Here is a 25,894-nt window from a genome sequence, read left to right on the forward strand (position 1 = left end):
CTCTTCTGCCACCTATCCTTTCCAGAGGGTAGGAAGGCTGGTACCATGTTGCGCTTTTGCAATTACCTAAACCGCCAACTTCTGGCTTGACTCCCTCACAGTCAGTTTGCTCCCAGTTTCCTTCCACTGCCCTCTCACCCCTCAGAAGCCTGCTCAGGTCTCATGTGCAGCACCAATCTCCCTTCCCACCTCCCCTCCCAGCATCAAGGCTGGACATCTGGGGCAGGGCAGAAGATGGACTTTTGCTCCAAGGCCTCTACACAACAGCATCTCTGGCCCCTCTGCTGCTTCCAGGGCAGGCAAGGGGCTCCAGCATCATACTGTAGGAAAAGGCTACGCTGGCTGGTGGGTCTGGTATATACACAGGGTCTCCAGCAAGGTTTCACCCACATCCATGAGCTGAGACTCCCACCCTATTGCAAGTCCTGCTACTTCCCCAGGCACCACAGTAGGCTGCCTCCCAGCTTTGCACGTCAGCAGAGAAGGTGTTAGCCTACTCTTCAGTCGCCTCCATTCCTTCTTGCTTGAACAGTCACACAGGGCTACAATGCCATGGGATGCCTGAAGGGGAATTCAGGGGCAAGCGGAAGTTTAAACCACTTTTGCAACCTGGTCACCCTACAGATTTAGCCTCTCAAAGCCAAACAGTCTTCCCAGCTGTAAGGGAATTGTATCACTTGAAAGACACGAGACACTTAAAATGCTTTCTCAATGGCCACGTCTAGCCAACAACCACAACCAACAGCAAGTAAAAACCCAGAAGAGCTTGGTGGATGCAGCTCTTGCACATTTCTCAACCAGGGCATTCCAGTTGCCACTACAGAGCACTACAAACCAAACAGGAGCCAGATCCTTCCCCCTCTCTTTTGCGGATCTGGTGTAGCCAGGAGGAGCAAAAATGATTTCAAATGCATTTGAAGTCCTGAGGTCAGCAGATCACCCCAACACACAACAGGGAGGAGGTTGAGTAAGAGGCTGCCATTTTTTCCATTGCCATCTTTCAGATCAGTAATGGTGCAAAATTTCCTGAAGGAAACTAGTAACAATGTGCAGAGTTAGCACATTTATAAACTCGCTCCCCACCCACCCAAGAGGACATACAAGCTCCCTGAAAAGAAGGCACTGTATAATAAACAGTTGTGCTGCTGCCAGCTGCCATCACAACAGGAAAAAGATACCAAATATCCTCCACTGATTCTATGTTAAGGTCACGTAACACCAGAAGGATACATCCAACACATCCTTGTATCCACTCAGTTTCTACTGCGATTCCTTGTTTTGGCCATGTTAAGCCCTTGGCCTTCAGTACATGGTACAGGTCAGGCCCCTCCCTCTAAATAGGTAGGCTTTTAGCTTTCATACACAAATTGCCTGGGTCACTAATCATGCCACGGCTCTGGAATTTAGCCAGAGAAAACCAAATTAATTGACACTTCATTTCTTCCTTCTGCAAAACCATACGAATTTATTTCTTTATCCATTATGGTAGGTCGCAGGTAGTCATCTTCATACATATGTTTCAAAATTATACTGCTGAATGACCAGATGAGATGCCAACCCAGTCTTCATAAATCTTGTAGCCTGGACTAGATACCTCTTCCTCAAATGTCAGGAAACGGTCATCAAGTGTCCATGTAGATGAGAGCCCTGTCTGCAGAGTTGGGTGAGAAATCCTCTCTTTCCCCCCTTCTTCCTGTTTAGAATTTTATTTCCTTGCTACCACCCCCCATCACTAATCATACAAGATACCTTTTACAACAGCAAAGAACCGACAAAGTCTGCCTTCCTGCAGTTTCTAGATATGGTAAAATACTCCAGATGAGATCACTGGTGTTTTAGTTTATTTTCCTTGAGAGCATGCATCTCAGGTAGAAATATCATGGACTGTAAGAAGCAAGAGAAAGTGAACGCAGGCTTCTCTGGAAGCTGTCCTTTCCAGCCAGATGCAGTGAATATATAGAAGATACACATTTCTTACCAGGTTGATCTTCACCTACCAGCTCTTGAAAAAACCAAAAACAAACAAACAAACAAAATCCCTAAAACAAAACAAACCAAGGTTTAGGTCAAAAAAATGGAAAGGCATGGAGAAAGCTGTCCTCATGGTCAAAACTTATTTACTCTAAACTTTACTTCTTCCCATGAAAAACTAAATTCTGATTATTTTGTGGATGTTGTCAGCCCCAAAGTAACAGACAAAGCAAGGCCCGAGTGCCTGTGGCTGACTACTGGTTGTCAGGATTTCTCCCCCTACCTGAAAGAGCTCAACCTAGAGTCGTTACAAGACAAATGCAAAACCTTGCGAAGTTTTTGAAATCAATTAACCCAGAAAATAAACGCGTGGAATTGTATACCTGTTACCAGCACACCTAACAGTTAACACATGGGAAATGCACAGCAAGAGCCTAATCCTAAAAGGCGAACAGCTGCTTTCATGTTTACCAACTTCAATGCAAATTGCAGGTGTAATACTAGCAGCTGAGGTGTACAGCACACAGTACGCTATCTAGAGAACAAAATGACCGGATCTCAGTGTAGTGGAATATACATTTTATTTCTTAAAAAGGAAGGGTACTAACAGAATTTAATACAGTCAAAATTTTACATTTTAAACAAAAGCTTTTCTTTTTCTTAAAAACCAGTTACGAGCAGAGAGGTGAGAGGATTTAAACTACTCACAAAATCCAAGCTGAAGACTTTGAGAATTCAAATCTGTGGTTTATACATTTAAAAAAGTGTAATAAATGGAAATATAAAATAATACCAACTCTGCAATAGTGAAATGCCCTTTCCTCATTAGATTGCTGTTGAAGCACCTTTATTTTCACCCATCAGCTGCCAGGAGTGTGTAGGTTTATGTACAAAATAAGCAGTTTGGGACAAAAGAGTCATATATAAATTAAAACCATTTATGGCAATACAGTTTTACCCAGCCGCTTTACAATCTTTATTATCTCTTTCATTTCTATAGAATCTTTCAGTCAGGATGATCTCAAATGCACTTGATGGACTGCTTCAAAAAGCAGCTACGTTTACAGGAATTATATAGACAACCTCAAGGAGTAGACATCCAAGAGATTAAAGAACTTAACATGCAGTAAAACTAAGATCAGATTTGTATCTTATATAAATACTGTGCAGATTTATCATCCATCCCACTGAATGAATGGGACAGATCAGTGTCACATCTGAAGCCAAAAAAATACTTCTATCCAAGAGGCAACATAATTTCAGGCCAAATATAGCAGATAGGAGTTCCCTCCAACTATTTAGTTAAAAACTGTATGTCTCTGAAAAAGCTTTACAGGAGCAGAGTTTTCTGAATAACTCACACATATGCTTAGCTGTTTCATAGTTATTTTACAGCCTAGAGACACTGAGAGGGGAGGGAAAAAAGAAGGGAAAAAAAAAAAAAAAAAGATGCCACCATCTCTGCCCACTACAAAAGATGTTGTGGCTTTGTCATTTATGGAACACTGCAGACGCAGCTGTTGGCAGAGAGGAGGCTGCTCCAGTACGGCATTAAAGACAAAGAAATTACATTATGGCTAGAGAAAGTGTCATCACAGGCTAATCTCTTTAGATGAAGGCTGATGGATCAATCTCACCTCCTCCTCAAAACCCAAGTGTTCATATTTCCTAACAGACTGCTCATAATTCTCACTCCACTGTTTTTTTCTCTTTTAACACAAGATAGAAAAGGTCATGAAAGCTGATGAAAGTTCCAGCTGTGCAGCATCCAGTGAACACGTACTCAGCAAAACCTCAAGTCATTAATCACTTTCTCTCTCTCCACACCACAACAGGATACCTGTGTCATCTATGTACATAAAAGAACTGATAAAGATGTAGACTATCTAGGTGACAAATGAGCTTCAGTGACAGTCACTCACTGTTTCATTGCAACTTGCTGCAGTCTGGCTGAAGGGTGAAGACAGATCTGTTTAAGCCAAAAGAGAGTATAGTTTAAAAAAGAAAAACCCCCACAAACTTTAATTTTCCTCAATCACTAAGCTTTACAAATAATTTAATATTGCCACTTTCCAAATACTACTCAAAAACAACAAATCAACTGTCCAGCTAATGGGATGGGAAGAGTACAATTATGAATGTCATCAGTGACTACTGGTAAAGACAGACCAGAAGAGAATCAATTCCCTCAAATTCTCAGTTTCTCTGCTTAAGTAGCTCATTATTATTTTTTAAAACATTTTTTTGTTGATAGAAAGCGTCACAACTAGACTAGCATTCCACAACATCAATCTTTGTTTTGATTTCTGTAGTTCTCTAGGAAAAAAATAATCCCAAATCAAGCTACATAAAGCATTAACAATATTCAGATATTACAATGGAAGCACTTATTTATTACTTCATAGAACAGATTAGTTTTAAAAGTGTATTTACATGTTCTAAGTTATACAAAATACAGTATTCCAATAATCATGTTAATCACCATATTTCAGACAACTTCACATAAAAGTGCAGAGGATGCATCCATCCATGATCCTGGCCGGTAGCAAGCGGTCACCCGCAGTGTGACAGATGAGAGCTGCTATTGTGCCCCCTCAGGAAAACAAATCCCACCATACCTTCTCACTGAGACATAGCTGCAGATCTAAGAAAACATTCAGGCAGGTACACAAGCAAAGTTTGTTGAGACCCACAGACCAAAATCACATGCCTTAATTTACTAGACATATGTGAAGTACCTTTTTTTTTTTTTTTTTTTTTTTTTTTTAAACAGACATTGTACAGCGAAGGGCTTCCGCTCATGCCTTAGTTGGGAAAATGAAGTAACAAGGGTTTTGGCTATGTAACAGGCACCCAAATTACACTTCATACCAACAGCCTTGTAACTACAACTGATCATGTGTTAAGGACACAATTCTGCATCTGACTGCCTGGGCAGAGCTTCACATTCAAGAACAGATCCTGTGAAGTCCACATGGTTCTCTACAGATACAGGGCTCATCCCATGCAGAAATGACAGCAGAATTGAGGCCTTAAAATATTGGGGCCTCAGATAGTAATTTCCTCACGACACAGCACTATCAGTTCACATCGGCAGGTCAAGTCCTAGTGCAACAGTGCACTTAGTTAAAGCAATAGCTATTTTTTCATGCCTTTCTGCAGAAACCCTCCTCCCTATCTGTATATTCCTTTCACTTTCTTCTGGACTGTGGAAATGAGATCAAGAAAAGGAGATTCCCAAAACCTAAACAAGTACATATCTTCTGTATGATGCTAAACTGAGGGGATCCAAATTGTCCTAAAATTGTAAACAGTGAGGCTTCAGTTTTAGCAATCTGGCTCAGGTCATGCTCTTGCATTACTCTTCTCTTCCTGCTTTCATTCTTTACTCTCCTTGCCAAGTATCTGTATGTTTATCTATACATGTATCTTCCTCAAAGGATTCCCTTTCTCCTGTAGCTGCTTGAACTTTTAAGTTTGCATTCCAAAAGTGTCTCAACTAGGTGATAGCATGCTATCAAACTAACAAATTACATTCTATATGACAAATTTGCATTATCATGAATCAAACCATTGCAATTTCTCAATTAGCGTTATGTTAGCATCTCCACAGAAGTTTAGTTAAGCCTATTCTTTCTACCTTTTCCCCAGTCTTTCACTGCGAGTTTATCTATCTTCACCACGTTACAGTGGCAGATATACAGGTCAGAGTAATTAACTGAAAATCTAGAAAGCCAGCCAGTGTCTTGTACTGCTGCAAAGGCAAAACACTAGCATTAACCAGTGGTTTATGCTGTTTATGGATTTAGATGTAGGTTGCCAAAAATATGAGATTTATGCATTAAGACAAATTTGCTTTTCTCATCTTGTGCTTAGCAGCTAAAGCCGTAAGGGTGAACAAAAGCCTATCTGGATTTTACAAAGGTCCAAGATACCTCCACTCTCACTATAAAGGAAGGCATCTGATCACAAGGAACAAAGCCCTGTTATGCTGAGGAGGCTTACAAGGCTGAAGCAACAATATTCTCTTCTGTGCGAGTCCATTATTTCTGCTGTCTACACAAAAATATTTTTCCACACAAGTGGTTTTATTACAGTATTCCCAAAGCTGCTGGCCTTCCACTGCACCTCCTAACTTGAAATGAATTTGGTGCAACTAGTAGCAGTCCTGCAGATAATGCTGAAAGTGATTTCTACAGCTACAACACCTTGGGCTTTCAAGCAACACAGCAGGGAAATGGAGAATTGTCAGAAAAGAAAGAAAATATTACTAGAAGTACTGCAAAAAGCTACATTTAACTTTTTTTTTTTTTTAAAAAAAACCCAAACCCACAGTTCTTATCCCAGCACAAGTTTATAGCACACTACTTTTTCCACCCTGTCCATGCAGGGCAAAAAAAAAAAAAGTAGAATTCATATTATCTGAATATAAAAACTATCACTAACTGTGTAAATGATCAAGTGATAGGACCAGTTTACCAACATTACACCTTCAATCTGAGCTATATCCACCTGATCCCAACACAGAATGTTCTAGAGTAAAGCAAAGACACCCATGACTCCAGTGCTTGCTAAAACTTTGTGATAACCATGTGAGAGTAAAGACTTTTTCCTGTGGGAGTTAATGAGATCTTTGTTACTGGTTTCAGTGGGAGCAGATCTTGGCAACAGGTGAAAGATTAAGCTTCTAGGGAATTTTTAAATACAAAAATGCATTATTATAAGGAGATAGAACTGTGTGTAGATTAGAAGACCATGTATGAAAGCAATACTGTATTAAATGTTGCGCATCATTTATTCAAAGCCTGTCTCTTCTGTAGAATAAGACAACACTCATTGCCCACAAATCTCATCAACAGTTCATGTATTTTCAAAGTTAGTACTGTGAAATGGCCATTTGGTGTCAATCCACTTCCTAATGAATGTACAGCTGTGTCAAAAACTGCTCCCTTTACTGGCAGTCCCTGCAGTGATGCTGAAAGGTGCACTCCCTTTATTCTCTCCCCTTGGAGATGGTCCCTTTATGGCTGGAATGGGGTACATTGGCATCAGGCACACTTATGGCCTCTACAGAGTATGTTCCAAGGTTAGAGAATTTCAGACTCTAACAGAGTCAATTCAGCATCTTTTAACGTTCAAACTGAGCTAAAAGAATATTGGTCTTATGACCACTATGAAAACGTACCCAAGTTATCACTTATGGATAGGATTGTCATCCTAGTCAAAGAAACAAGATTATATATAGTTAATTGTTCCGAGAGGAGCAGAGAGCTCTGAAGCAGTAAGCTTAACTTCCTGAGACCGCAAAAACTGAGAAAGGAATTCAGCATTGCACATAATTTTTTGTCTGGCAATACTTACACTCCTTTAAATAGTTACTACCTTCTCATCTATCTTTGAAGATGTTGCTTCTTAACAAAAAAAATTCTCCAACTACAAAAGTTAAGCTGCACTCACCCTCAAGTGCAATTTTCCAGTTTTGCAACCCGTAGACATATGAATCACAGAATGTGCAAATTTGCACCGTCCTACAGGGAAGCACAAGAGTTTGCTAACAGTCTTCTCTGAAAGAAAGATCTAGTGAACATTCACTGTTAGTTTCCATTGTGTAAGCTTTTAATACAACAGAAAAAGCTAACAGAATTGCACATACTATTCTCACTGACTGAATATTTTGCTGTTAAAATAGCATGACATACTGAAAAACCAAATCCTGTATACAATATGTAAGTATTTAAAAGATATTCCTAAAGCAGTAAGACATCAAGACCCAGATGAAGGACTAGCAACTCCTTGCCCAGTTACAATACCCTTTAGCTTTGTGATTTAAACAGGAAGCATGACTTTCAAGAGCAGCCATTCAAGCTAAGTGAAAATTTAGAAGTTATAAATGCAAAAAGAGTTGCTACATTTACATGCTGTCAGGGTTGGTTGTTTGGGTTTTTTGGATGTGTGTGGTTGGGGTTTTTTTTGTTTGTTTTTGTTGTGTTTTTTTTTTTTTTTAAATCCGTGGTTTGGCCTTTATCACCAAAATAAAACAACAAAAAACAGCACATACCAAAAATATCAAATATCAGTCCAAATCACCAATACTTGATACAGATAGAGATATATGCTGACATTTCAGCAACATGGAGCTAAACTATTCATCTGTTTGAAGAGAATACCCCAAGATTATCTCAGAGCTTTAGAATCCCAAATTATAATAATACACTCATAATTATACTTTTGTAACCAGCAAAATGTTAAGAGCACTTTCTTGACTTCAGAACATGGTCCATTAAAAATAATAGGTCAATAACTGCATTTAATGTATACGGTCTTTACAAAGGTTATGCCTTCAAAAAAATGGTTATGAATTCTAGGTTTTGAGATTTTTATTGTTTTTTGGTTTTTTTTAAATGAAGTTTACAACATTAGCTGCTTCTTTGCACCTTTTTCTCTTTGCCTTTTTGCTCTGAAACTAGGGGTGGAATCTCTTGGGTAAATGCAAAGTCAAAATACTTGTTCAACATGATAGTGTCGAGCTTTGCTGGTAACTAGTTGTGCCTCGTAATTTCAGCACTTGTGCTTCTGAAAGCTTTCAAGATTATTTTTCTTGAGGTGTATGCTGTTTATCAATCTCCAGGCATAAATAAACTACTGTCTTACAAGATCCATTTTGGCTACAAGCATGGCCCTCTGCTACTTTCCCAGAAATTAAGTACTCTTTTTCTTCCCACACAAATTTCGCTCTTAAGCTTCCTCAATATAAGAGTAGATTCTTGTTATGCTGATGAAACTCTTACAAAGGAACTTCCACCTACTTCTTTCATCTTCTACACACAATAAACATCCCTGCAATCTGTCCAAGATTTCATCTACTCACCCACACCAGCACAAGGGTCTCGATACTTAAGCTGCCCATTGTAACTGTGGGAAATCACTGGCTGTTTCTGTTTTATAAAACAGATGAACAAAGTACTCTTTCGCCACCACAGTTCTCATGTAGTCAAGAGACAGAAAAATGTAATATGGCAGCTTACAGCCATTGTTTTGCTGGAGCTAATACTCATTTGGTAGTTTCAGACTGCCAAAAGACACGGGGATCAGCAGCTCAGACTAGCACCTTTTCCACGATTGCTAAATTGTTAGCAGAAGAATAGATCTTGTTTCAGCAAGATACCATAAAAGAAAGTGAGCCTCATAAAAGAAACAAAGGAAAAGGCAGGTTACAGCAGTGTAGCCGTGGAGCAGGAAAGCAACCAAAGTGTTTTACCATTACATGGGTCATTTGATAGAGATTTATTACTACTCTTTGTATGGCACGCTGTGGTGCTTTCTGGATTGTTTCAATACATCTGCTCTACTTTTCTGCACTGGAAGTCTCACACATCACAGACTGCTGTTTTCCTGGCGTCCTTCAATTCTGCACTCACAGTACTCCACAAGATGCTACACTGTACCAGAAGTGAGCTGCAGTATTAAATAAAATTCATTGTACTGCAGGGAAAAAAGTCTTAAGATATAGCAGTTCTTAATATATACAGACACTTTCATTTTCTTCCCATTTTGTGCCAAAACAAGGAGTCACTATTCACACAGGCTATCAACAGACTTTGAGACATGAACTTCGAGTGTCTTGACAAAACCCCGACAAGTAAGCTTATTGTAGTTCATAGTTACAGTGAGAAAGACAGATAAGAAAGCCATATACAGAATTAAGGAGACTTTGCACTTTTCATCATGCCCAGCCCTGGGTAGTTCAGATGGGGTACTTGCAGGCAAGCAGGAAGGCAGGGTCATCATCAGTTGTTTGTGTTGGGACACCTCAGATTTCACTGCTCACTCTGAAGACTGGCGATTCATGTGTGCTTTTTAGTTTCTTTGTTTTTAAAAGTCTTTAAAGTTGCATCACTCGGAATCAGATAAGTCACTTTAAACAAAGCAAAGTGTTAAGTGTGACAATTTATTTATAACATACTTCCCACCATCACCACCACACACCACCCTGTGAAAGAAAAACCCCTGCTGAAAGGGTGACAATTTTTAGTATGTCTGAAAGTAATTAGACCAACACTTCATGAAGAGACACTCTACAAATTAAGAGCATAACAGAGGGGGAGATAGTTCAAAGCATACATTTACTTTAAGTGTTCTGGATGAGCCTGCTTCTCCACTTCCTTAAGAAGTCAACACACAATTGGTCTAAACTCATACCAATTTCCACATTACATTTAAAAGACAAGCTAGGCATGAAGTCTTTAGTATAGAAAAGAAACCCCAATGCTTTTTTAATATACTTTTCAGATTTCAATAGGGAACTGGCAACTAGCCTAAACATCTTATATCCCACATTTACTCCCTAATATAAATATTAGGGAAGTATAGCCTAAGAGTTCTGACACAGCCACTATCTTAAGATAGCTTCTCTTGTTAAGAGGACTTCTAGACATATACTTTTGTTAAAGCTTCTGGTTCTTGCAGTTGTAGGTCATGTAGAAGGTCCCAACATCACACATAACATTTTTCTTTTAACACCACGTACTGTTGAAGCAGCGCTTGGTGCTGAGAATGGATTACTTCCAAGAGGGCAAGTCTTGTGTGCTAATTTTCTAACAGGAAACATGCTGGAGAGAGAACCAGCAGGCATGGAGAGACCAGATATGCTGCTACACAGGAGACAGTGAGGTAAACTGTTCATTTTTAGAGTGGGTGTAGCTTGTTCCTCAGAGTGTTCACAAGGCAAAGGACCAAAACTCCTTCTCAAGCTCTTGTACAACAGGTAAGGTGCAGTAAAGTAACAGTGGCTTGTTTGTCTGTTACTTAAAAAAAAAAAAAAAGCAAAAGCTTTTTTGCTTTTGCAAAAAAAAAAAAAAAAGCTTTCTTCCAAAGCATAAGGTACTGGCAGTTCCTTAACAGGTGGGCCTCAAGGTTCAGCCTAACAAGCCAGACCTCTTTTTCTAAATCTCCCTTACTTCTCAGTTAAGTGTAACATACTGCTTTATCAGCAGTTCAAGAGAGAAGTCCCTCTAAGGAAAAAAAGAAGGGGTGGTGGTAGAAATACAGCCTAAAACTCACAGCAAATTATTTGTCCATATCTGTAAAGTGAGAGATCCCCTACTGTTCTCTCTCCTTGGTTTCTGGAAGTTATTCAGGATTAGAACCTACCAAGATGTTTGAGCAGTATTTTTATCAACACTGCACTGACTCTGGTCTGCATAACACTTGTGCATTAACCTCGAGATATCTCAGTTTTTATAAAAGATTGAATATTTTCCTCTCTTCCTGTCCTAAAGGTTCCCCTATTCCTCTTCAACAGGAACAGGAGTTCTATACAATAGGTACTTTCTAGTGCCTCTGAATGGGAGAGGAAATAATTCCATGATGCTGCCCAGCAACATCTACTTATATCTTAAAATTATGTTTTACAATTTGACTCGGGGGGGGGGGGGAAGAAAACAAAAAAGAGGGAGAAAAGGGCAGGAGTTTAAAAAGAAAAAAAAAAAAGAAAACAAAAAAAAGAAAAAAGCAAGGAGAGTCTCCTAGGCTCTTTCTCCACTTAAAATTGAGATTAGAACAGATAGCAAAAGCCCTGTCCAGTCAGGAGGGATCCACATCTATTCCTCCAGACAGGTGAATCTGTTCTACTGTATGACATCAGAAAATAGTCTATCAGTGTTAAAACCAAAAAGCTGTAAATATGGACACTAAGATTTTGGGCAACACAATGATCAGGAAAGGGCCTGAACAAGTTGTGCACAGAAACAGGGTTTGGGGTTTTTTTTTGTGTGTAGATGCAAAATGGCAAAGCCTCCACAAACTTTATTTCTGGGAGTCTCTACAGAAGGCAGAGAAGTCTAAGAGGCTAAAACAAGGAGCCCTAACAAGGAAAAGGGGTGTGCTTACAAGGGTCCGTATCTGGTCTCGTATTTAGAAACAATGTTCTTGCATCGTCCCACTTCCTTGCGCAGCTCTGCAACCTCCGTCCTCAGGGCCGTATTCTCTTTCTCAAGAAAGGCTGCCCGAATTGTGATCTGATTCTCCTTTAATCGCCGAGCATCACGGGAACGCTTTGCTGCCACATTGTTCTTCTTTCGCCTTGTCCAATATTTTTCATCCTGTAGCAAAAAAGGAAAAAAAAAAAAAAAAAAAAAAAAGAGATGCCAACCCGACAACTGTATCAAGTAGACACCTCTTTGTCGTATAATGACATTTACACTGACTGCTACATTGAAGAATCTCCTTCATTGGTTTGCAGAGCTCAGACACCAAAATGCAGGCAACACAGTACTGTAGGATTTCATCCTTACACGAGTCTTGTTTTAGGATAAACCAAGTGCACTGCTAGAACTAGGGAGATTAAGAGACTTGGCTACTAAGAAGCTGTCCAGCTGAAATGCTCCCTTTACTTTGTTTCAATTCAGGCATGAACTTCCACAGAAAACAACCTGTTCTGTTGTCTGGGCTGCTTAAAGCTGGATCAGACATAATGCTGGGCAAATATATACAATGGCCTTCAAAAGTGCAGTTGATGAGGATGTGACTTGACAGTTCTTCTAATTTCTGTGTATAGCATGGTAAGTTGCTCCTGCACAGTAATTATCTCATGATACCAAACCAGCAAAACAGCAGTTGACTTGCCAATTCTATTCTTGGCAGTGCTTCTGCCCAATCATGTAGGTATAGCGCATTAGCTTTATATGTCAAAGTGTTTGGGCAAAGAGTCGGAAACTTTGATCAAGGCCTAGAGAAGTTTGCAGCAATAAATCTGTTACCTTTTGCTCATCTGGGACAAAAACCTTCTTGGCTTTTTTAATCATTGGTTGTGGTTTCAGGTCCTCTTCAGTAAACTTGTGCTTGCGAGGATTGAAGAGCTCACCACCAGGCACGCTGGACAGCACTAAGTCAGCAGGGTCAGGGTTAAAGTTCACCTCAACTTCTACGCAGTCAGGATCAATGGGGCTGGGAGTATTTCTCTCATTTTGTGGTGGGGACTCTGGCAACAACAGGAGAAGTTACAATACATTCAGCAGGATGAAGAGAATTAACTAAGAAGCCAACTGGGGTTGCCTTACTGTGGGCAGTATTTAATAGTATTATTTGGTATTTCCCTAAGGTGTGCTTGGTGCTGTACAGCTGCTGGTACAGAGAGAAGCTACACAGTCCAGTTTGTAATACAAACTCTAGGAAGATATGCCAGACTAACAGACATGAGTAGAGAGATGCAGGACAAGACTTAACACTTCCTCAGCAAAAACTGTGTGCTTTGCATACTTAGGAAGTGCCTTCCACAGCAGTGAGAAATGAGAAACTTGTACCAGCCTGAGTTTTGTGCCACAGAAAGCCTTATGGAAACAAGCCTGCCTGAAGAGCCCGGTCCTTGGGTCCTTCAAAGGTCAGACAATTATATTTCCAAACAAAGGACTAGATAAAGGTGAGTTTGTTACAAACGCAACAGTATTCTACTTCTTCACCACATGGAAACAAACGTCCCAACAGATTGTCTGATGCTCATAGTGTTCATATGAGCTTTGTCATATTTATCTATTGTTTACAAACTTCATACACATGAATTGCAAATGTCAGTGCAATCTGAAGTAGTGATCAATGAATAAGTTTTTTCATATACCACCTAGAAAAAAGCCACATCCTATGTCTTATCGAAGGAGTTCCACATTTTGCCTTTCTCTCACAGATTCACAGAAGAGGCCCTGAGCAAAATGCTTTCTGTAAAGTCTGCTCATAAAAATAGTACTGTGAAAGTTTAGCGGCTATCATGTTTAAACTCCAAATGCAGAGCAAATTGAGCTGCTAAATTCTTTAATAACATCTCCATACTACAAATGAAGAGTAGAAGTTTCCTAGTACCACTGAAGTACAGTTTTGTTTCTTTGTTCCTCCATTCCCACTTCAAAGCACCACAGAACTGCACCATTAACACACCTTTTCCAAGTGTCTGTTCTCACATTTCACAGGCTAGCATGAAGAGATTGCTTAATTGTTTTTCTGTTAAGCATTGTTATATGAGGTACATTAAGTTAGCATAAGTTCACCCAAGCAGACCAAGCCACCAAGGCAGCACAAATGACTTCTCACAAACTATCAAATCTGTTGTAAAATAACCTGAGAAACTATTTTCTCAACATGTCCAGCTTTTCACTAGATTAGCAATATCAAGAAAGCAAATACTTTATGTCGGTATTTCAGCTCTTCTAATTTCAAAAGAGAAACAGACTGCACACTGAGACACACTAATTTTTTCCAGGAGGGGGAGAGGGGAAGAAGAAGAGAGGCAGCATCTTCGTGAATTGACACATGGACTAAGGCTCTACATTGAGCATGTTTGTGCTACTTAACCTGCCACAGCTAACACTGACAGGTTAGCATGTCTCCTCTTTGATCTACAGAGGCACTTTTTAATACGAGAACAACAAAAGTCCCTCAGAGCCCCGTATTATTCCATCTACCTGTGCTGGAGGCTGCTTCAGATTGCTGGTAAACTGCAGTGGAAGAGGATGATGCAGGAGAACCAGTGGAAGCACTGGCAGACTCCTTTCCTTCCAGCTCAGCCACAGGCAAGAGTGGATTCTGGTTCAAATCCAGGTGAGTAGGGCTGGAAGGAATTCCATTCTCCAGCAGGAACTCATCCAGATCCATGTACTCCAGGTGGAAAGACTCGCCATCATAAGGAATAGTTTTGTCCCAAATGGGCGGCATAAGGGAAGCCGAGACTGCCATAGTGCTAGCAGCTGCTGTCTCATCTTCCTCAAGCTTTATCTTCTCCTTCTCTTTATCTGAAAGATACAAGTAGGTCACTGTACAAGCTGCAACACAGGAGAGACTCAAGGTTTAAGAGTCTAACAAAATCCCAAAGAAAGGAAATTCAGTAAGCTATAGTTCTGCCTCATGACATGATCTGAAAAATCAGATGTTGAAAGGCAACATTCATACATTCATGTGTAACTCAGTACGGAGTGCTCTGACTCCCTGTGACGGCTGGACCACAGACACTTGAGTAGCCTTGAAGACGAGCATCTTTGCTGTGATAACTTACCGAAGTGTGATATAATACTGCATCTAGCTTATTAACTAGTCACTGCAAAATAGCCTGTTTTTCACAGACTCATCTTGGAAGACGGCGAAAGTGACTGTCCATAAGTAGGATTACATGCGAAGCCATTAAGAAAACTCCGAGGAAGCAGAGTAGTTTATTCTGTGCACAAAGAAAGAAGGTGCAGAAGAATAATCTAGATACAAACAAGAAGGGAATATGGGTTTTCAGATTACATTTGAAAATTAGTCAAAAGGTCCATAGGACACCAGAGACCTAGACGTCTATTGCTCAGTATTTTAGAAGCATTTCTTTCTGAAATGACTCAGCATATCCACACAAAGCAATAGCTCCAAATGCTGTTCGCTATAGATAGCTCAAAGTACCTACATACAATTTTCATTCTTTGGGGAGATGTCTAATAAGGCATACTCCCACACCCCATCCCCAAGCCACAAAAAACTGATGAAATTTTCTCCATTTACTATGCTACAGTGCACATATTAAAAAAAAAAAAAAAAAAAGGCTGTTTCTATGTTCCCCATAGCTACTGAATCTTAACAATTGTCTGGGACAGAATCCAAGCAGAAAAATCAAGTTATGGAATAATTACATAATTTAAGAGATAAAAATAAGCTGGCAGAAAAGAAAAAAAAAAATCCAAGTAATTTTCCTGATCCCGTTCTCCATGTAGCCATGCAGTTCTACCAGCACTGAAGCATTGCAGAAGCAGTGCTAGCACTACCAGCATCGAGCCAGCGCTGCCGTCAAAAGGAACGGTCACCAGTTGTATTCTAACCAACTGCAGATTGGTTCTTACCACGGAAGCTGACAAATATTCAGTGCAATGGAACAAGGACTCCAGGGACTTACATTGGACCAGTTTGGATCTCTAGTACTCACACAGGTTAACCTGACAAAATGCACAAATCTTTGGCATTAGGGTTTTCTAGACTGGCTACAATATGCTAAAGGAGTACTTTTCTTTATCGGGGGTGGGATTGGGGGTGAAACTCTGCTCTAAATCAGAAAAGCCTATTTATATAAAACCTATTCTGATAGAACTGGCATTCCTTCCGCTGTTGCCTTAGCTGGTGTGGAACTGAGACTGAAAGAGCTTTTTATGGCTTAAAGAACAGTGCTGCCATACAAAGTAAATTATCATTTTAACCTACTGTACTCTGAACATTTTATACAAAAGAAGATACCGATTTTAAACTAAACAGCTGAGAAAATATTCACCAGCCACCAACTTCGGACTAAGAGCAAGTACCTAAAGAACATGTTAAATTCAGACCAGTGGCTCCTGGACCTGAGCTTTGTTAACAAGATCTTGCAGCTTTTGGCCTTCCCCCTTGCCACTTCACACTGCTGCCTCTGAACTGCCATCTCCAAACTCCTATCCCTGCTATAAACTCCTTTTTGCAGGGGAGTTTTGCAACTTTCCTACCCTTTACTTGGGCAAAGCAAATGTGCAGGTTAACAGTCATGATCCAAATAACCTGAATGTTTCTAAACAGCTCCTACTTGAAGCTAGAAAAGAAACAGTGTCTACTCTACTTCACATATAAGTATGATTTCACTTACTACCAAAGCACACCCCACCAAATTGGAATCGCCATTTTATATCCAACTTGTGAATGAGGGATTGTGTATTTCCATAAGGTTTGCATAGTGCCCTGCACAACCAAACCCAGATTTGCATTGAGGGTTGTGGACGATATCCTAGTAAAGACATCACCAAAACGAATGCAAGCGACAATAATGAATTCTTTGCAAATCACTTTATTTTTTAATCAACATAATAAAAAAACTTGTGAATGCTGAGTCAAAACATCAACTAAAAAGAAAAAAAAAAAAAACCCCAACATTCTTTACTCTTGAGAACAATAGTATTCCATAATAAGTTATGCCTGTTTTAACACAGGCCAGCAGTGCTTTTGTTTTGCAACATCTAATACAACATCTCCAACAGAGGAGAAAAGAAACCTTAAATGATTAATAGATTAAACATAAGGCTTTAAAATATTTTTCAGAAGGTAGATGCCAAAAAGACCATACTGCTGGCATATGTGGCTCTCCTTGCATCTTTTAATGCCTTTTAGATGTGCACCATCATCCTGCTGTACTTCAGTAACCTGAAAAGATGACTGTGGTCCCTCCAACTTCCTCTTGCTATTGTCCCTGGCTCACACCAGATTAGATCCTTTCTTCACATGAGAAGACCATCTGACTTTTTTTCCTTTTGCTACACGTTGACAACTGGACAAGCACTGGGCCTCCAGTGCTGTCTTTGTTTAGCTACGCTGCCTCTCTCTCCTCCCCCCCCCCCCAGCTTCTAACAGCAAGATCTGAAGCAAATTAAAATAGCAGAAATTAACATGCATATTGGGTGCCCATGTATTTCAAACGTGATACGTAAAAAGATAAAACTGTTGTATGATCATTTTTGCATTGACATTTTCCCACTGGCTTTCTTTCAATTCATTTAATCGTTATTTCTGCTGCATAACATCCTGCTGGGTGCACAATATCTAATGAAACACTAATTAACTTCTTGCATCTTGAGGGGTAAGTTTCCGCCTGCCCCAGCACAGAGACCTGAAACTTTAATTCCCTGAAGATATTTATAGTGTAAACAGGTATTACCTGACAGCAGAGCTGCAGTATCCTGAGAGGCTCCATTTGCAGTGATTCAAGGTCACCCTGATAAATCTGGACTGTACTTCTGCAGCTGATAGCTCATGTCCAATTTAGCCCCCTCATTCTGCTACTGTGACATATTAACTAGGCTGTACATCTGCTGTTAACAGAGAGGTCACTAGTTTTTGCTAAGTAATTTAGGCAGAGCATTCCAGTTCTTGAACTGTTAGAAATACTGCTGTTTTAGCCAAAAGCAGCAGCCTGGAGAAAGGTTTATTCCACATCCTGGATTTTCCTCAGAAAAACCCCAACAAACAAACCAAACCCAGAGCAAAAGACATTTTGGCCGCAACTGTCAAGTGCTATCCCAGCCACAAACAGAACAAACACTTCTTTGACAAAGTTCCCCTCGTTCATCAAAAAATATTGTCAAATTATACTGAAAACACTATACAGACTAAGGCTGATTGCTCCATAAACCTTTAGTCCCACTTGTGACAATGGAACAAGACAGGTTATAGGGTTCTGTATTCCCGATGCCCATTACTGTGATGTCCGGTGAGGCACGCCTCCGGCCACAGCAGCACACAACTAGTGATTAAGGCATCCTTTGGAGAGTATGCAGCAGCTCATTATTAATAGGAGAGACCTACACTCCTGCTCGAGAATATTAACTCTCTTCCCTTACCCCACAGGACTTTTTTATAAAGAGATTATTATTTTTATTTATTTAATCCCTACAACGTACATGACAACAACTTACAGCAAAGCCGGTCAGATATACTTGGTATATGGCAGGGCATTCAAGATGATGGCATTCAGTTGGAACTGGATGTCCTCCTCTGTTGCTCAGAAGGATTAGAAAGCCTGCTTGCTTACTGGGTAGTCAAATTACCTACAGCAGTTGGAAAACCCATAGGTAGCTTGTGGAGGCTATAAATGGACACTGCAGCTAGTTGATACCGTTTCTCGCAGAATAAGAGAGAAAATTCTATTTTTGTCAACAGGCATTCCAGACAAAAGGCATAGGGTCTTTTCTCAGAAAGCTTGCTGAAAACACACCGCTGTATTAAGTAAATTAGTAATTATTTAACATTTTGGCTGTGTCACTATACTGTAAAGGAACAGAAAATAAACAAGGATCCTCTGAAGTCAGTTGAGTCACAATTCTACTGACAAGTCTTTTCTAAAATTAAGAGTAACTACCTGCTAACACAGAAGGCGCTCTTCCTTTTGTCTTGTAAATATGCAAAGAAAAGCATCAGAGATCAAAATAAACAGAAAGCAACAAGTTTCACAAAGCGTGAAGTGAAACAGTATGAGGTGGACTAAGGAAACCTATGGAGAAATTTTAAGAATGAGAACAATCTGAACTTCATCACAGCATGAATGGAGAGGGGTAATCAAGATGCAATGGACTCACTAGCAAGCTTTAGAGAATCAAGCTGAACACCCTCCCAAGCTGGAAATGGGTCATCTAGTAAACGGAAACGTATCAAATGTTTCTAATTTTAGAAAAATGCACTATCTCAAAATCATATTAATTTTAAAATGTTACATCTCCATAGGCTAGATCACATGATCCTGGACTAGAAAACCACCCCTAAGACAAAGTCGCCATATCCCAGTCAGCTACCATCATAGTTTCCACACATGACCTTAAATTGCTCCTGCTGGCACTATCCCCTTTAAAAAGGATTGGGTGAAGAAATATCTTAAGAAATCCCATAATGTTGTAGATTCAAGATTCTATGTACTGCAGCATCCTGCACCATAGCAACATAACTAAAACCTCTGTCAGAGGCTGACTTTTTTTTTTTTAACAGAAAGGAGAAAAAATATTTACCAGAATCACAAGATGGATACATTTACACAGTATTGTGCAATGTTAGACATACAAAGTAAATGGATCTTAACTAGGATCCTCACTGGGAACAATCTTTGCCAACCTTGCTCGCGCTGTGGTCTACCTGGATATTGTCTGATGTTCCAAAAATGATTCTCAAGCTCAAAATTCCTAGATGTAGGGATTTATTTTATTATACACCAGTACACTGGCCATTACAGCGGTGCAGATAGACCTTAGCCTTCCTCAAAATCAAACTGATACTCATAAAAGCAAAAATACTGCCAGGTGAAAAAAAAAAAAGTTAAAAAAAAAAGTGTGCCATCAGCAGTGAAGACTATAAGCACCAGCACTGTTATTTACACAGCTACTGTCTGCATAATCAGTGGGAGAGAGACACCTCCAGCCTATACAGGATTGCATGCACAGGCAGTCAGTTATACCCTTACAGATTATCACCAAACCTAATCTGAGGAGATTTGCTGTTTACGCGTGTCGTCACACAACTTTTCAGCAATTAAGGTCAAGGAAGGCTCGAACCTGTTCATTGCTGCCTCCAACTGTGTGTCTAAAGGTAGGGGAGGCTTCAGACAGCTAAGAGAATAAAACCAGCGTGTCACGTCCTGACTTCTACCTAACCCCTCGTACCCTCGAAGCATCATTTTATTTTGCCCAGCGCAGACACCTAAATACACCCGAAAGCGCGATCGCAGCAGCTGAATTTTCCAGTCGCACCGACTCGCCGGGGACGCTCGGCCCGCGGGGTAGCCACCGCTGCCCTGCGCCTCTGAGGCCCCGAGCCGCCCCGGCTCCGGGCCAGCGGGCCCGGCGGCCGCCCCGTGAGGCCGAGCCCTTCCTGCCCAGCCCGGCGGGCCGGGAACCCGTGCTGCCGGCACTTGGCACAGCCGGCCGGAGGGGCGGAGGGAAGGGGCGCGGGGCGTACCGGGGGAGGACGCCAGGCCCGGGCGTGCGGCCTCTCCCGCGGGTGCTCCCCCCGCGCACACCGCAGCCAGTCCCACCGTGGCCCGGCGGGTCCCGCCCTCCGAGGCACGGGGCGGGAAGACGGCGGAGGGGGGGAGGAAAGCAGGAGGGTGTCGCGCGCTCCCGCCGCTCCCGCGCGCGCTCCCGCGCTCACCCAGGCGCGCCTCCCGCGGCGGGTTCTCCATCAGCTTCTTCAGCACCAGCGGGAAGGCGCCCGCCAGGCCCCGCTGCTCCTGCTGCGCGGCGGCCCCCGCGCTCCCCCCGGCTGCAGTGGGCTCTGGTCCTCCCGCCGCCGCCGCCTCCTGGTGCGCGGCGCGGCCGGGCATACTCCCCGCGAGCTGGCGGGCGGGCGCGCGGGCTGTCAACGGTCGCCAGCGGCCGCAGCGCCCGGCGCGAGGCTGCGACAGCTCCCCGGGACCCGTCGGCAACGACGAGCACGGAGCCGACGGCGCGCGAGAGGCCGACGGCGCATGCGCATCCGGCTGACACCTCGCGCGTGTTTCAGTATTCATGAGCGCCGCGGCCTCGCCCCCCCCAGCCGCCGCGCCCCGCCCCGCCCCCCCCGCCCCGAGGATTGGCCCGCGCCGCTTGGGGGGCGGACCCGCGAGGGCAGGCCCCGCCCTCCCCGCCCCTCTGTGGCCGGCGCGGGCACGCGCCCCCCGCCCGCCGGGGCACGTGCAGGGGCAGGCTCCAGCGACTCATTAGCATGCCGTGCCCCGCCCCCCACCACTCCTCCGGGCGCTGCGTCACCGCCAGCTGCTCCCGAAGGCGGGGTGGGGGGGAAGGAAGGGCGCGCGTGGGCGGAGGAGCAGCAGCGCTCTGCCGCGGGGCGCGCGCCCGCCACTCGCCTCCTGGGCGGGGGGGGGCGCCGCCTCTGCGCCTGCGCGGGAGGCCCTCCCTCGCCGCTCCCTGAGGCGACCGTTACCGGCTGAGGGGCCGTGCCCGCGGCGCGTGCTGCGCGGCGCTTACGAGCCCCTTCTCAGCAGCGGGCTGCTCTCTGCTGCCGCAGCCCCGGCCCCGGCCACGGTCCGGCTGGGCTCGACCGCCAGGGCAGCTGGCGCGGCGCGGGAGGGCGGTGGGCCCGGGCTCGGAGGTCGCGTAACCGCGGCGGCCGTCGGGAGGCAAGGCAGGAACCCGCCGCTCCCGAACCGCCGCGGGTGCCAGCGCTCCAGCCGGTCCTTAAATATCCTCGTTGAGGATCCCGAGATCACCTTTCCCACATGACCTGGATGTAATCCCCCTCTGTCCTACATCATGCCAGCAGCAGCTGCAGCGGCGTGCCCTATATAATGTTAGCAGGGAGGAGGACTTCACTGCGGCTGCTGGCATGGCTGGGCAGTTGGAGAGGGGGTCTCTCCCAAGTTTTCACAATCACAAGCAATTCCTTGTGATTCCCCAACCAGTCCCCCTGTTCCAGCAATAGGGATGCCGTGCTGGGATTTAAGCTTCTGAACATACAAAGGGAGCAAATGTTGCCAAGTTCATCCCCAAAAGCACAGGTGGATACTGAGGAGCTTCTCCTGCACAATGAATAAGCTTGCAGAAGTGACAGATGCTACAGCCACAGGCTTCTCCTATCAGCAGTTGTTGCCTCTTGCTGCAGAAGGGCCGGCTGCAGTAAACCTACTGCATAGCGCTGTGAGTGGGGAAAGGAAAGGGTGCGCAACCTCCCTGGGATGGCCCCATCCACACCCAACAGAGCCACAGGTGCCAGGGTGGAGATGTCCCCCTAAGTGCCAGCAGAAAAGGGACCTCTTCCTTCTGGGTAGACACTCAGGCATCTGCTTGGTTCAGCTGCCCCTCCACAAACCTCGGACATACCATTTTGGTGGCAAGGCACAATTTGACCTGACCCTTGCTAATAAACCCTGATGGTCTTTGCGATACAAAATCAGGTCTGAAATCCTCCCCATGCATCCCAGGAAAAGCAACAGATTGGAAGTCGCGTGGGGTTGGTGCTTTCCTCCGTTGCCCTGCTGCAACGAGGACCAGGGGACGTCTCCATCCAACCTGGGCAGACAGGGAGCTGCCCTACCTGCCAGCTACTTCTCTTGCATAGGAATCTGCTGCCTGCTTCGCAGTGGACAGGGGTAGGACTCCTGACACAACTCCTGCACGCGTGCTGCCCGACGGGGAGCTGGGAAAGGGCCACCTTGTTAATACAGGCTGGAACAGCGCGTGTTAATGCAGTGTTTATCAAGGCTGATAAATCCAGCTGCAAGAAGCAGGCAGAACAGGTCATGCTCCGCTGCCCAGCATGTTCCAGGGCTGCTGACTGCCCTCTGCAGACTCCCTCTGCCTTGCCAAGCTCAGCTGGATGAAGAAAAAAGCACATGCGTGAAAGGGAGATGCCACTTCACACAGGGCAATGAAACACAGATGTCAGACCACACATAACAGAGGCAGCACACATAGCTCAGCAAGGGGCAGTGGGCTCGCAGCGATGCTTTTGCCTGGGAAATAGCTAGTGGTAGGTGGTAGATGATAGAGAACACAACCTAGTGAGGCCAGGAAGGGCCATCTTCTAGGAACAGGGCAAGGGGACGTAGCCAAAGCGGGGCAGGCCACAGGCTTCCCATTCAGTTACGGCTCTCATGGTCACTTTGTTCCATTGTTGTTGATGCTGGAGGCCCCTGGGGATGATGCTGTGTCTCAGTACTGTACAGCGCTCCTTCAAGGAACAGGCTCTGTGAGCATCCCCCCTGCAGATCTCAATGGCAACTCCTTTGCTGGGTAATGTCCATATGAATGGAGGTTATTAAACCCACTCAGCAGCCTTTACTCCAGGGCTTTTGCTTTTAGATCGACCATATTCTTCCTCCAGCACATTTCCACCCAAGCTCCACAGCGCTAAGGTTTACTCTGCACCACCACTGGGTTGTGACTTTGCTTGGAGAGGGTTTAGCCTGTACAGTGTTAGCTGCTCGGCCTGAAGGCAGGAGTGAGTTCCTGGGGAGCATTCCTGTGGGTTCCCTCTCACAGCACCCTGCTTGGGCATCAGCCCTGCCCTGCCAGCTAGGAGGGAGGTTGCTCTGAGAGCTTTTCCTTGCCGCCTATGGGGATTAGGGGCTCAAGCCACTGCCAGCAGAAAGTGGGCACTGCACCATCAGCTGTACCTTCTTGGTTAAGCTGGGATCTGCCTGGATTTTTACAATTTCTCTTTTGCTCTGCAGCTGAGAAGGAAGAGAGGAGGACAATGAGATGTGAGGAGAGGAATGCAGTGGCCTTGGCTGTTACTGCTGAGAGTCTTGTCAGGGACAGATGATGCAGGGAGGCATGCAAGAAGCAGCCCAGCACTAGGCACAGAGTGTGGGGGGACACGTACAACAAGCCCCACTGGGAGGTTTGAATAGCAGAACACATTTCAGACAGAGGCCTGAGACCCAGCAAATCCAGACGACTGGTGTGTAGGTATGGAGACCCAGAAGGAGAGAACTGAGCTCTGTGGGAAGAGGACCATGACAGGAACACTGGCCTGGGGAGGGAAGTGGCATAATAAGGACAATTCTAAGGGTTACGGGAGGTGATGCTGAGAGGCAGGGTGGTCCTGGGGCTGCGGAAGAAAGCTGCCACAGAACAGCACCCTCAGCTGCCAAATAAGCCACATTGAGTTAAGACTAAATTATTCCCTCTGCAAATCATTGATCCCCCTTCTACCCCCCCACTCCAACTCTTGCCAAACAGATAAATCCTGCCAGCGCTCCTCCCTTGGATTAATTCAATCCACTTGGATGTGGAGACCAGAGATCCCAGAGAGGCAGCCAAACTTCAGCTTAGCCACAGCAAGGCTCTGTGCCACGTGAGCCTCCCTTGGCCGTTACTGCCTCCTCCCAGCCAGGTCTGCTTTCTACCTGGGTATCAGTCAGCTCAGAAAACATGCCCTGGTCCCCACACACAGCTTCATACTGTGTGATATGTAAACACACCCGTTAGCGGGCAAAGTCTCAGCAAAGGAGAGAGCCAGCTCACAGGTGGGCGCAGCGGAGCAACATGACAAAATCAGCCCCTGAGGGGGTACAGCAGCTCCCCTTGCCCTATTAACCCGTTTCCCACAGGGAGCTGTGTGGGTGCCACAGGGCTCGCTGTGTTCCAGCAGGTGTAGGCAGCCGCATTTCCTGCCATGAATGCTTTACTGCTGCAGCAGCAGCCTTTTCTCCTGTTGACCTCGGAGCGAGAGCAGGATCCCACTCCACATTGTGCATCCGGCTTTTCTGCTCCCACCTCCTGGATCACACTGCCCCTCAAGACTGCAGAGCCGTCTGCGTGTCCTGGTAGCAACTCCCTACAGAAGAGCAAGCTCAGTGCATGTTTGTTTCTGTGAGTTCAAGTCACTCGTGCCTAGACATGAGCTTGTTGAGCCGAGGTGTTCCCACACACCTCCCCAGCACCCAGCAGCCAACATTAAAACACAACAACCAAAAAGCAGCTTGCCAAGGGCGTGTGGCATCCTATCCAAAACCAGAGAGTCCCCAAGTTGTGCGATGGGCACTTGAAGCATGCCGAGCAATAGAGAAGTGATCAGTCCAGCAAGAGCGAAGTGGTCAGCATGGCAGAAGCCCAGACTAAATAACCTCCTGGGTCCTTTCCATTTGTTTTCTAGGATGCTGCACAGAGAGTGGGAAAACCTAGGAGTACAGAAGCGCTCTTGCAAAGAAAACACAACATTTGCTGTGTTCCCCACCCCAGCTTTCCACTAATAAACAACTGCAGCATCAAACACAAAGTTTGCACGGAGTCAGCCTGCCCCACGCGGGCCAGGCTCCCCGGACAGTCTGCGTCCAGGAAGAGGCAGTGTCTGGAGGCTCAGCAGTTATTAACCTGGATGGCAATCCTGGAAGTCGCTCCTATGTGAGCACGGAGATTTGTGCCCAAGCCTTCTTTGTGCACAAAGCTTTGAGGGTTTCCAAGAAGTAGCTGAGTGCAGAGATTAAAAGGATCAAGAGCTCAGCACTCTTGACTGATTTTGTAATCAATCCATTGCTGCCGTTTTTCCTCCTAGCTGCACAACATGCTCAGTGCCAGAACTCCCCGTCTGACTTGGACACTTGGGGGAAACACACCCTTGAAGGGCTTGCAGCAAACAAGATCTTCTGCCCCCTTCTCACCTCGCAACTTAAGGATGGGAAGGAGAAATCAAAACAGAAACCCCAGCACGCGTTCCCTCAATCCTACCTGTCATCTTGTTGGTCCAGGGTAAGGAGTACTCCAGCAGGGACTTCAGGACTTCCGGAAAGTCCAGGGCAGCGGGGCCCCTGGGGCTGTTGCAGCTTGACATGTCCTGTCCTGGGAATGAGCTAGCACGGCTAAGGGAGGGCCAGGTGCCTGGCTGCCAACGCTACCCCCCACTCACCTGGGCGTTGCGAGAAGGGCTCGGAGGCACCCGGAGCAGGCTTGCCAAACCACTCCTGCTGAGAAAAAAC

The 25,894-nt window shown here is 44.5% G+C and overlaps 1 protein-coding gene across 4 annotated transcripts; it reads right to left on the reverse strand.

Annotated features, from left to right (window-relative positions):
* Positions 1–2,535: 2,535 nt before the first annotated feature.
* Positions 2,536–25,887, reverse strand: TEF (TEF transcription factor, PAR bZIP family member). 4 transcript variants are annotated; one of them, XM_076337045.1, is made up of 5 exons: positions 25,647–25,885; positions 14,421–14,747; positions 12,729–12,949; positions 11,860–12,071; positions 2,536–9,886 (listed from the first exon to the last, which is right to left on the reverse strand). In XM_076337045.1, the coding sequence occupies exons 1-5, from the start codon at positions 25,747–25,749 to the stop codon at positions 9,865–9,867; spliced, it is 885 nt and encodes a 294-aa protein (XP_076193160.1). In that variant the 5' UTR covers positions 25,750–25,885; the 3' UTR covers positions 2,536–9,864. The 4 variants fall into 4 exon arrangements, with proteins under 4 accessions (XP_076193160.1, XP_076193152.1, XP_076193177.1 ...); XM_076337037.1 differs by lacking the exon at positions 25,647–25,885 and adding an exon at positions 20,629–20,815; XM_076337062.1 differs by lacking the exon at positions 25,647–25,885 and adding an exon at positions 18,411–18,510.
* Between the last annotated feature and the right edge of the window lie 7 nt (positions 25,888–25,894).

The sequence above is a fragment of the Aptenodytes patagonicus genome, chromosome 1 (genome assembly GCF_965638725.1).
Source record: "Aptenodytes patagonicus chromosome 1, bAptPat1.pri.cur, whole genome shotgun sequence".
Lineage (NCBI taxonomy): Eukaryota > Metazoa > Chordata > Aves > Sphenisciformes > Spheniscidae > Aptenodytes > Aptenodytes patagonicus.

Bases quoted from the DNA above. Each gene is read 5' to 3' on its own strand.
- TEF (XM_076337037.1), bottom strand. From the start codon at position 20,800: ATGCCCGGCCGCGCCGCGCACCAGGAGGCGGCGGCGGCGGGAGGACCA. The intron at 14,748-20,628 runs GTGAGCGCGGGA...TGTATCTTTCAG, and splicing joins GCCGCGGGAGGCGCGCCTGG to ATAAAGAGAAGGAGAAGATA. The intron at 9,887-11,859 runs GTAAGCACACCC...CTTTGTTTAAAG, and splicing joins GAGACCAGATACGGACCCTT to TGACTTATCTGATTCCGAGT.